The sequence below is a fragment of the Nylanderia fulva genome, unplaced genomic scaffold (genome assembly GCF_048542155.1).
Source record: "Nylanderia fulva isolate GAGA-0341 unplaced genomic scaffold, ASM4854215v1 Scaffold4, whole genome shotgun sequence".
NCBI lineage: Eukaryota > Metazoa > Arthropoda > Insecta > Hymenoptera > Formicidae > Nylanderia > Nylanderia fulva.
The window spans coordinates 4,128,039-4,140,799 of NW_028190476.1; the positions used below are offsets into that span (position 1 = coordinate 4,128,039).

The 12,761-nt window shown below is 32.2% G+C and overlaps 2 protein-coding genes across 4 annotated transcripts; one reads left to right on the forward strand and one right to left on the reverse strand.

Moving 5' to 3' along the window:
• Positions 1–1,240, forward strand: LOC114936195 (dual specificity protein phosphatase 19). The gene has a single exon (XM_029309302.2). The coding sequence runs from the start codon at positions 17–19 to the stop codon at positions 653–655; it is 639 nt and encodes a 212-aa protein (XP_029165135.1). The 5' UTR covers positions 1–16; the 3' UTR covers positions 656–1,240.
• Positions 929–11,935, reverse strand: Dp1 (satellite-binding protein 1 Dp1). Of its 3 annotated transcripts, XM_085486115.1 has the most exons (23): positions 11,908–11,935; positions 11,706–11,774; positions 10,416–10,618; positions 9,626–9,841; positions 9,333–9,539; positions 9,004–9,219; positions 8,743–8,926; positions 8,318–8,632; positions 8,120–8,229; positions 7,877–8,033; positions 7,580–7,755; positions 7,365–7,496; positions 7,122–7,268; positions 6,886–7,044; positions 6,669–6,803; positions 6,372–6,590; positions 5,665–5,800; positions 5,196–5,347; positions 4,986–5,114; positions 4,794–4,904; positions 4,452–4,649; positions 4,020–4,238; positions 929–3,755 (listed from the first exon to the last, which is right to left on the reverse strand). In XM_085486115.1, the coding sequence occupies exons 3-23, from the start codon at positions 10,575–10,577 to the stop codon at positions 3,507–3,509; spliced, it is 3,729 nt and encodes a 1,242-aa protein (XP_085342241.1). In that variant the 5' UTR covers positions 10,578–10,618; positions 11,706–11,774; positions 11,908–11,935; the 3' UTR covers positions 929–3,506. The 3 variants fall into 3 exon arrangements, with proteins under 3 accessions (XP_085342241.1, XP_085342242.1, XP_029165128.2); XM_085486116.1 differs by having other exon boundaries at positions 5,196–5,344; positions 11,706–11,924; XM_029309295.2 differs by having other exon boundaries at positions 11,706–11,924.
• Positions 11,936–12,761: the final 826 nt, after the last annotated feature.

The following is a 12,761-nucleotide window of genomic DNA, read 5'->3' on the forward strand; positions in this document are numbered from 1 at the left end:
TTTGACATTGTTTCTAATGCAAATATATCTGAAAAATAAATTATTATTAACAAATCTTTGCACGATGGATTTACGAGATCTTATCGCAAGGAAGAAATCATCGTTAAAATCGTGTAAAACTGTGATAACAGATCCGCTTGGTAACAAGTACGAAGTTGAACGTGGCCAAGTGACCAAAAAATTGGAGAAAAGCCTGCCATTCGTAGTGGACGAAAGACCAGACTTGCAGGTCGCCTGTATAATACCAGGTTTATATCTTAGCTCTCAAGATCCAGTGGTTTACAAAGATATATTGGATAAATACGAAATACGGCATATTTTAAGCATAGGCGTTAACATTTCCGAGAGATTCGACGATATTCGGTATTACACCTGTGACTTGTTAGACTTGCCCGAATCGAATATAACATCGTTGTTAAAAAAATGCGTCGATATCATAAACGCGACTCGTAAAGAAAATATCCTTGTGCATTGTAACGCTGGTGTTTCTCGCTCTCCTGCTATTATCATCGCTTACTTAATAATTCATACAAAATTGTCATATAACGAAGCTTACAATAAAGTGAAAGAAGCGAGAAATTGCATTAGGCCTAACGATGGATTCGTGAAACAATTACGTAATATTGAAAATACAACCTTTGCCGATGAGTTGTAATCGATGAGTATCCTAGTACATCTATACTAAAGACAACTTACATTAATATCTATATAATATATATTGTGAACATATATTACACGTTATATTATGTGAAATATATCGATGGTGATAAAATATTTATTAAATATTTTAAAAATGTTTACACACATTAATATAAATGTAAGTCCTGTCTCGTTATGTATTTCACATAATATGGTGTATAATGTATGCAATTTTAGGAGTAAAGATCACAAAGAGACAGAAAGATATACTGTACATATAAGAAATAGATAAATGGATCAATGAATGTAGAATATATTGTTACAATAGAGAATTCATGTGTTATAACATTATTTACTTAAGTGTACAGAGAATAATGTTTAATATGTATAATTACAATATATTTTATAACTCATTAGAAAATTAGAGTCATGCACAGCATCTATCAAATTCTTAGCCAAAATTAAGCATATTAAAATTTTTACTAATTCTGGCTTTTTTCCTTATATTTACCATGCATTGGAGATGACACATAGGTCGCCGTACCAAGTAGATTTATAAAAATTACTGTAAATCTAAAAAATATAAGTGAATTTCTGTATACATGATAATCCTATTATTTCATTCATAATAGTAGTGTATCATTGTACCCGTGGTACCTATATTACGTCTCTTTCTCTTCTATTACATATTATATAGAATAATTATTATCAGTATCCATATATACGTGTTTACATGTGATGTGTATATATACAGGCTGTCCCAGAATCACCAGATGATACTTTAGAGACAGATTAACCAATCTAGAATAATTTAATAAAAAAATAGCGAGAATTAAATTACCGTTGAACCGATAAACAATTTAATAAAAGATTCATCAATAGTTTCAAAATTACAAACTAGTGAAAACAAAGACTTTTTACAAGTAAAACTTCAGAGGTATAAAATGACATAAAAAGATTTTAATTTACGAAATTTGATTATATGTAATATTAAAATTGTGATAAATATTAGTTTTAGATAGTTTCGCTATGTGAAAGAATAAATTTGAAATTCCTGAATAAATCTATTCCGAGAGTATCTTCCAGTGATTTTCAGATATCCCGGATAAACGCAATATATATAAATATACCTATAAATATATATATTGCATTTATGTATAATTATATGTATAATCTAGTATTCACATTCCTCCAACAATTGAAATGAGCTGTCTCGAAGAAAATAGACAAGGCACTTGAACTGAATATCCTTTTCTTAGCTAGTTGGCCTCATAAATAGTAGAATGCAAAGGACTTGCACATCAAACGGTAGAATGTAGGACAAATAAATAAAGCCGGCTATCGAAAGGAATTCGTGTATCGTTCGCTATTCGTAACATCCAAAAATTTGACCATTCTCTGCAACGATGCCGATTTCACTGTATAATGTATAATGTATAATATAATGTCTCAAATAGTCTTGAGCGGCGCGCGCGGGATCAAGGCCTTTTAAATACCGTGTTCCTTGAATATACAACATTATGTGATTGCTTGTAAGGCAATTAAAAAGTAGCATAGGTTCCAGTTTGCATTTTGTGATGCTAAAGATATAAGAAAATGATCTCTCTACTTATATACTGGAAAGTTGCAAAACGCATAACAAATGGCATAAAATACATTTTCCTGTCTCTACGGAACTTGAAAGTTTACTCGCAGAAATGACATCAATGTTTCTCAATCTCCGATTGTATAAATCTATTATTTCTCGATATTATCAACCATTGATGAGAGTTCTCGTTTATGTCACATCCAAAATCTCAGAGACGAGTGAAAAGAGTTTTATAGTAATGTGATAAAAAATTGCGCGAGTTGCTAAGGAATAGCTTTTCCTTTGAAAGCCTCTAACACGTTTTTTCCCTTTTTGATTCGCAAAGATTTTACGATATAAATTTTACAATAATTGTGTGATGTAGTTTAGAAGTCACTTGATTCCAGTGGCATAAAATAACGAGAAAAATGCGCGATATATATGTACAAAAAATATAAATAAATTAACAAATTATTATGCTAAGTCCAACGAAAAACGTATACGACTTTCTGCAGTCTACACGCAATACAGAGATTATTATGTATCTGTGAAAGTAGTATAATATACACGAATATAAATTGGCTCAATTCTGCAGAAAGAGACTGAAGCGTACAAAAAAAATTATCCTTTATCATAGAATACAAACCATACACAGAGAGTTTATGGTCAATTTGTATTCTAAGATAGAGAACATTGTTGCGAAACATGATTAAAGAGTGTTGTACTTTGCAATTTTTGCTTGGACTTGGTCTCTTTTTTACAGAATGCCGATCCGATCATTTCCCACGAAGCCACAGTCTTAAGTACAACATATCTGTACCTGAAAGGCATATCACTAGAAATAAAAGCCACGAAATTAAATCGTACACACGATCGTGTGCCATATCGTCTGATTGAAACGAGCGATTGAAACTCAGGATAACATGCGTTACAGTTACAGATACATAGAACATCGGTATTAATGAATTGTAAATATAAACATCGTCGTCGAACGCGTTGTGTGTAGTAAACCAGTGTCAGAGTCCAATAGAATGGCCAGGTCGTATGCAGCAACGTCAGTAATGGAACAGGGAACCACCCAACACAAGTGCACATATGCGTGTTATATGATGTGATGTGTCTGTGTATACATGCGTTATGTGTGTGTATGTGTGTACATGCATATGCTTATATGTATTTTATATGTGTGTTTTTACATATTGTTTGTTAGAGGAAAGTTACATCGTTACTTACACGTTCCATCCTTTTTTTTAAATTTTTTTTCTTTGTTTATCAGATATCTTTAGATTCTATATGTTTTTTAACGTTTAATTCCCCAGGGACCGTCTGGGGTTGCAACGGGCACGTGGGAGTAACCAGCGAACTGCGGAAATTCTTCCACGCTGGCTGTATTCGGCGCGCTTTGAGGCTGCTGCTGTTGCTGCTGCTGCTCCCAGGGTCCTCCCTTCACGATGAAGCCAGTATCGTTTTCGTTGCCGCCGGCATTACCATCGTCGCGTTGAGGCGAACGCAAACTCTCACGATATTCGTTCTCTATCACATCTTGCATCTGTCATATAAAAGGATTTGTTAGATTGTGACGTCAGAGGCGAGAAGGCACACGCTAAAATTCTTGCCATTTTTAAATGAAAAGATATTTCAATGAAACACTATTTTAGATGGTTTTAGTACACTTTTAAAATATATCGAAGTGCTGTTTCATCGAAATATTTTTTTTATTTCGAAATAGCGTCTAAGAATTTTTAACATGTATTTTCTCGGCTCTGACATCACAATTATAACATAGTCAACAACGAGTACTTTATATACTTACGTATTCCTCCTCTAGATTTAGCAAACGATCCCTCGCATCGGCTACATTCTCTTCCGCTCCTACGATCGTCACGATATTAGGATCAGCATCAGTCTTTCTCGGGAACTTTATGTCGACTTTATATTCGTCCATTATTTTACGGATGTTTCTGCCCTTCGCACCGATTAAACGCGAGTGAACAGCAGCATTTATCTGTACTTCTTCTTTCGTCAGACCGTTCTAAAGTGATACAAGGGAAGAAAAGTAAGCCGTAATGCAAAAGTATAGTGAAAGCTATTAAATATATATTTTTATATAATTATAAATATTTTTCTGTAATAATTAAATTCTGTATAATTAAATATATATATATATATATATATATATATATATTTAATTATAAATATTTTTCTAATAAAGTATTCCCATCGTAATAAAAGAGTTGTAACTCACCAGTTCGTTGACAATCTTCATGATATCATCCCGGGCACTGTACGCATTCTTTTCGTATCCAGTTATAGTGATAATATGCTCCTCGGGATCACCCTTGCGCGGGAAGTTAATTTGAACGTCGTGATCGCTACGTATTTTACTGATGACTGCTCCTTTTCGACCGATTATTTTTGGATGATATTCTGGATCAACTTCGAGCTGTATATTGAATAATATGTGATATATCTCACATATAACGAAATTTTTATGTCGATTTCTTTTTAGAAAATAATTAATTAAACTATTTCTTTTTCAGAATTAAATTTTAGAGTATCGAAAGATCCGTCATATCAAAGAACTTACCTTCAATTCAAAGGATTTTAATGCTCGATCTTCTCGTTCTGCCTTCAACGTCTCGCATTTTTCCAGAATAGCTTCCTTGGCACTTATAACACACGACGGCGTTCCAGAGATCTAAACAATCAATGAGAAATGAGTAAATGAGTACATACGAACGAAATATTTCTCGTAAATCTCTTGAATGAAGCAAATTACCTTGATGTAATCCAGTTTTTCTTCTGCCGGGGAGAGCATAATGTGCACATCGTACGTATTCATTAATTCCCGCACGTCTTTACCTTTCTGCCCAATTATGGAGCGATGAAAATCGAACGGTACGTCTACCTAAAAATGCAGAAAAAAATTACTCAAAACTGTTTTTTTTTTTTAATGTGTAGAATAATCCGGTTGAGAATATGAACTAACTTGAATCGTAATAGGCACGAGATCGAGTAAAGCTTGCTTAGCGGCAACAACGTTCTCTGGTTGTCCAGTAATGCGAATTATATCGCACGATAGAACCATCTCTCCGGCTTCTCCGTTCTCGCCGTTAATTTGCTCCGGCATTTTCTGTTCTTCTGGAACGATCAAATTTTGCACACAATCAATATTTCAATTTGCACAATTTTTCACATAAAATATTTTTTAAAATGTTCCGCATGTGTGTTTATTTTTTATTTTAATTTATTTTATCTTTAAAAATATTTAGCCTGATATCGCAAAATTCATAATTTCATAAAAAATGAATCATTTCATTAATCATCGTCAAACTCAATACCAATCTTTAATGATTATCTATTCATGTAAAAAAATTATCCCGATATTTTGAAAAAAATGTATCTTTTATAAAGAAGCAAAATTATACATAAATAATGAGAAAATTGTTGATACTAACCATAGACATCACGATCGGGGAATTTGATTTGTACGTCGTATTCGGACGTTATATTTTGCACCTTGCGACCCTTGGCACCCATGACTGTACGATGATGCTTTTGCGGTATTACGCATTCCACCGTTATCATAGATTCCTAAAGTAAGAGAGGACAGAGCAATAAGTAAATTAATTCAATTACGTTAAAAGTTGAGTTAAGATTAAATTAACTTAAGTTGAAACAAAAGTTAATTTTAAAAAATATTATTTATATATTAAATAAAAACTTAAACTTAACTTTAAAATTTTGAAATTTTATTTAATTTTTAAAAAATTTATTTAAATAACAAATAACAAAACAAAAATTTTTAATTTTTATTATATAGGATGAATGTATTTTTTTCTTTGTAATTAATTATAAAAATTAATAATAATTCTATTTATTTCATAATACTTGTAAGAATGACATACTACATCATAGAATGTTCTTATTAATCGCTATTAAAAATTTAATTATTCAATGTTTAAGATTTCATTAAAAAAATGGTATTCAGGAGATAAATAAAATTTTTAACGTAGGAAAAAAATTAACAAGTTTAAAAATAAATAGTTTAAGTTAAAAATTAATTTATTTTAAATTAACTAAGTTAAATCAAGTTATTAATTTTTTTAACTTTTAACTATAATTAACTACCTAAGTTACTATCCAATCTTGATAATGCACTTACCAACTCCTGAACGATTTCTCGCATACGTTGCTTCGCGGCTTCTATGCATTCGTGCGAACCTTTCAGGATAACGCGATCGCTGTCGACGCCAGCTCGCGGAAAGGATATCTGTACGCCGCCGCATTCGTCGGCGATTCGATGCAAAACGCCGCCTCTTCGTGCCACGAAATGTCTATGATGTTTAGGATCAATACGAATTTCACCCTCAATAATATTGTCCTGTAAGAAGGATTTTAAAGATAATTACACCGATCATTCATGTATAAGGATTACTCGAAAGTAACAATTGTTGCATACAATTTCCTTAATCGTGGCTTCCAACTCGGCTTTAGCTTTTTCTACTGCTTCCTTCTTGCCCATAATTGTAATGACTTCTTTATCTTGATCTTCGTCTGTCGGGAATATAATTCGGGCTCCCGTGGATTCTCTTATCTATAAAAAAGGGAGATTATGTAGATATTTTTTAATGCTTTCTGGAATTATGATATTATAATTTTGTCTTTATGCAATTTACCTTCTTGATGTTAGCACCATTCTTTCCAATGAGGAATTTATGATGTTGAACTTTGGCACGAACTTCAGCCGAAAAACTAGATAATTGCTTCTCATTGCTTAGTTCTAAGAGTTGTGCTTTCGCTTTCTCCACATCGTCCTTTGGACCTCTGATACTGACCTGTGTATTTTATATTTATCAATAAAAACTTTAATTGACCAAAAAATGATGTCAATTTTGTTTTTTTTCTCTTTTACCTTATCACTTTTACTTTCTGCTGTAGGAAATTTGATTGTAACACCTCCGCAATCTTCCATAATAGAATGTATTAGTTTACCTCCAGTACCAATGAGAGAATTGTAAAACTTTGGTGGAATAGTGATCTCCTCGGTAACAATATTAGCCTAAAATAATAAATATTTGATATGTATAAACAATTTTCTCTCGTTATTCTGACATTTTTATATACAGGGTAAATATAACACATTATTGACACTTACCAATTCATTTTGAATTTTTTGTATCATTTCCTTAGCCTTCTCCACATTTTCTTTCTTTCCAGTAATAGTTATAACATCACTTTTCTCACCTTCAGCAGGTAAATCGATTTTTGTTTGTGTTTCTTCCCTGATCTATATCATATAATTTATAGATAAAAAAATAGATACAAGTCTAACAAGCAAATTATAAACAATAAAGCAATCTGATACAAAACCTTGCGAATATTAACGCCGCCTTTTCCGATGACAAACTTGTGAAATTGTTTAAAAATAGGTACTTCCAATACATGATTACTTTCATTTAATTCTTTCACTAGTTTCATTAGGTGTTTATGGCACTTATCAACGTCTTCTTTGGGTCCTCTAATCTTCACTATATCTCCCTTTTCACCTGAAAAGTAAATTATTTGACTTTATCTCAAAAATTATTTTCATCATATTAAAATGATGCAAATGTTTGTAGCATTATAAAATAAGTAAAACAATGAAACTACACATATAATATTGTTTACCTGGTCCAGGTATAGTAATTTGTACTTGATTGAATTTATCTCTAATTTCTTTGATATTATCTCCTTTGTTGCCGATTATGTTACGATAATATCTGTGATCTATAATCACATCCTTTTCTTTCTCATTCTCTAACTTTTTCACCATTTCTACAAGTTCCTAAAAAATTATTCATTATTATAAAACAAACGTTAATATTTCTATCTATTTAATAATTATTACTACTTAATGATGTAAATACATACTGTTTGAGCTTTTAATACACCAGCAAGATTGCCTTCAATACGAATAACATTACTGCCATCATTTTCAGAAATACTAATTACAACACCTGTTCCTTCTTTAACACGGTTCACTAGTAAAAAAGAAGGAAATTTGTAATGTAAATTTGAGTATTTTCTTTGATATCATAGGCAAAGATTATGTAGATAAAATTAGCTTACCATTGCAACCGTTTTTTCCAATGATATGTTTGTAAAATCTAGGATCAACATTCAGTTCTGCGAAAGTGAGTTTAGCAATAAGATCGTTAGCCATGAGCTGTAGCTCATTTTGCGCTTTCTCAACTTCCTCTGGTGGACCTTCTATCTTAATTTTATCTTCCTTTCCTGTGAACTCCACGTTCACTTTTGGCATTTCTTGAGTAATTTTCTTGATATTTACACCTTTGCGTCCAATGATGTATTTATGTATCCAAACTGGAGCTTCCACAACAGCAGTGCGAACACTATTTGCTTTTTCATACACCTTGTTAAGTGCTACAAACATGTGATACATGTATTACATGTTAAATGTAACAAATACTTGAATATATTACTTATAAAAAACTAAAATTAGTATTAATATATCCAACTTTCAGATTTCTTACCCTGACCAAGTTTCTCTTGGGGTCCTCTAAGAGTTATGGTACCAGTTGCAGAGTCAGGTGCAGGCATCTCTACACTTACTCCAGTTGTTTGTAATATCTCTGCTATGGTACTGCCACGAGGTCCAATTACATATTTATGTTGAGACTTGGGAACTTCTACAGATACCGTAGTACATCTTTTCTCCTATATTCGAAATTTACAAATTAGATATGCTGCAAAATGTTATAAAAACATTGGATAAAATAATTTTTTCAGCTTACCATATCTTTGTAGATACTTTCAATCTTTTGCTTAGCAGCTAAAACTCCTTCCTTCTCGCCAGCTATGGTTATTTCATCCTGCTGCACTGATGCAGGAGGAATATTGATACGAGCACTAGTTTCTGCCATCATGGCATTGAGATTTTCATTATGCGCACCATATATGAATGGGTGGTATATTTTTGGCACAGTTATCCTTTCGAAAGCTTTCCTAGACTGTAACATTTAAAATAAAATAGCTGAATTAATGATGTATAATTTCAATATATTATATGTGTAGGATATTTGTGTCTATCTAGTAATTTTTTTATCATTATTATAAGAATTACCTGTTCATCAGAGATAACTCTAATTTCATGTTCAGCCTTTTCAATCCCTTCCTTTGTCCCTGTAATTGTTATTATGTCTGACTGATCTTGCACACCAGGGACATTAATTTTTGTAGCAGTTTTTTGTTCCAAATCTTTCAATCTCTGTCCTTGCTTTCCAAGAATCCAACGATGATGATCCTTAGGAATACTAATCTGCTTGCTTGCCTATAAAAATTAATTGGAAGTTGCAACATATATTTATTAAATATATCTATAAAGTACAGTACAGTAACATTAAAGTAACATTATACCTGAGTTTGAAATGTTGTTAAAATGCGCCTTTTGGCTTCTAGAACTTGATTTTGCTTCCCAGTTATAAGAAACGTTAGAGACTGATCTTTAGATGATGCAATTTCAATAATAGTATTTGTTTCTTTCATAATAGTTTTACATGTACGGATAGATTCACGTTCGCCAAATTTATCACTATGATCAAATTTGCGCTCTTCCCCTGGTACACGGAACATCTAAAAAAAATTAAAAATTAGAGAAAAAAGAATCTTTAAAAAATATTTCAATGCAATTAAGTAAATTTCCAGGAAGAAAAATTTATCTGTAATATAACAGTTAGTTTTCAGTATTACAACTCAGTGGAAAAATGTAAAATATAAAGTCAAATAATTATACAGATTTTGTTCAATTTTTTAACTGTGAGTTTTAGTCTATATTCACATGTACAAAGAGTCATTGTAATAGTTAGCCAAAAATTATCTGTATGTACAGAGATATTGAATTATCAAGTCGTTAAGCAAACCTCAATAGTATCTTAATTAGCAATTTGCAATAATTTGCACAAGTGTTTCACAATTTCTACAATGTGATAAATGACTTTATGCACGAAAAATATGATTTATATTTACCCAAAGAGATTGAATATCTTAAAAATTTATATAAAATTTTATATAAAATATTTTTAATATTTCTAAAGCTAAATTTGAATATTCCTTTTCTAACAAATCTAAATATATTTCACAATTATTGAATCAAAGTAAAAATAATTATCCATCAATATAAACATACAACAATTTTATGAGTTTCTACCTGTGTAATAGTTATACGCCCAAGCTGTAAATTGTTGTTTATAGAAAATATGTTTAACTGTCCAGAGTTGGAACTTGATGATTCGGGAAGGACAGGGAATGTTTCATCGTAAGTAGGTGGCTCGTAGGCCGTTCCCTCTTCCATTACTGACTGCTGCTGCATTTTGGGGTTGTCCTGTTTCGTGCCAAGTCCTTACAGTAGCACTGCAATGCAGAGAAAAGTATTCTATATTATTGTCAAAATTTTTATAATACATATAACGATATATACATAATAATATAGAATATATATATATATAATAGTTAATAAAAGATTATTATATAAAAATAACAATGAGAGATCAATGTAAATATAACAAAACTCATTGTATAAAATTATATATATTTTTTATTATACATATATATGTTATAAAAAATTTTATAGGAGACACAAGAGAGAGAATGTTACATTGCGAAAGAAAAAATGAAATTATAATACGAGAAGGAAAGATTGACATAAAGTGAAGTTAATTTAAGTTAGTATATCAATTAAAATATACCATTAGTATACCATATGTTTCTCACGTGACATTTCATTAAGTCTTAATATCGCGACGAATGGAAAGATAAATTCAATAATCACTGCGGCAAATTACGTTGGATAGAAAGAGAGGGAGAGTTCGCGAGAGAAAGAGAGAGATAGACTACTCATATTAAAGATAAATTTCCTTCTGCATTGTATAATCTGAAATAATCGCGAGGAATCGTCCCCGAATACTTTCGCGGAAATCGATTCTAATTCGGCTATTCGAATTTTCGCAGCGAAGTATCCGTATATTTCTCTTCTCGCACTCAAATTCGTGACGATACGCGAAAATTCTTTCGGGACGGTCTCTCGACTCTGCGAAAATTCGATACACCTCCGCTTTAGCGCGAAGCGCTCTCGAGGCATTTTTTTCTTTTTCTTATTCAAAGCTGGCTAGAATCTTGCAAAGGGATATTAAATCGCGACTCCGAACAGGCGTACAAGGAAACATGTCAATGACCAGTAGCCGAGCGACCACCACCATATGGAATGGAGCGTTAACTTGACACGTCACGAGATCGCTAACCTCTCTCTTACGTCGAGGTCCCAGCATTTGCACGTCGGGACGAGGAGAAAAGGTCAAGCGACGTGAAAAAGCCTAGGAAAAAGGAACGAGAAAATCATGTTGCATGGAGGAAAGCGGAAGGTCTTCTTTCTCGACACGAGGTCGAGAGAGACGTCATAGGGGGAGATTTTTTTTTTTCGAGAGAAATTTTTGCTACTTACTCTACCGTAATAAAGAAATCCGGCCAAGTAATAACCGCGTATTACGTAGCCAGTTTAACGGTGATTTGCCTGAAACAAGTAGAACGTCGATTACGAGGTGCGGGCAACGTACTACGGAATACCACGAGATCTAATCAAATTAAACGTGGAAGCGAATTATCGCCCCATTATACTCGGAGAGAGAATCCGCGACTTTCCTTACCGGTAACGCAAAGTGAAATGAGACGGGACGACTGAAAAGTTACCGCAGCCGGGGATAAGTATGATACAGTTGGGGCTCGCGTGATCGTTTTGGGTCTGTCGACGAATCTGCTATCCGATTGGTTGGATATTGGAAGGAACTTCTAGAGATTTTTCTTTACGAACGAATTTGGAAATTTCGCGTTGGGTAAAGAATAATTCAATTGACCAATCAGGAGAAAGAAATTTTTGATCCATCTTTCTGATTGGTCAATCTATATTTTCGCATTATCTATATTTATTGGAGAATTTATATTATTTAAATATCATAATTATTTAGAAATTTATTAGAGACCTTTTAATTAGATATATCTTTATAAAAAGATTTTTATAAAAATATAGATTTATATATTATATATATATAGAGTTCTGATTGATATATTACTATATAATTATAATATTTAAAATGAGTCTGGTATTTTTTTATAAAAATCTTTTATAAAGAAAAGATAAAAATATATTTTTAAAGAATTTTTATAAAAAATACCAGACTTATTTTAAACATTATAAATTATTTAATAATTTATTAATCAGAACTCTCTTTTATTTCTATATATCAAATTCTCAGGTACGTGATTAAAAATTTGCAGACTTTCAACATATTTCTCCATCCGAATGAATTTTAACATTCATTCAATGCTCTCGAAATAAAAAAAAGAAACTCGATCTGACGTTTGAAATTTGCGCCACAGCTGATTCCCCGAGACGCTAGTGACTTTTCCCTCGCCGCGTCGGTAAAAGCAACGGCGCCACCCGGCGGGCTCCGCGGCGCACCAACTGTCAAACGCCGCGTGCTCGATGACAGAAGGCGCTGCG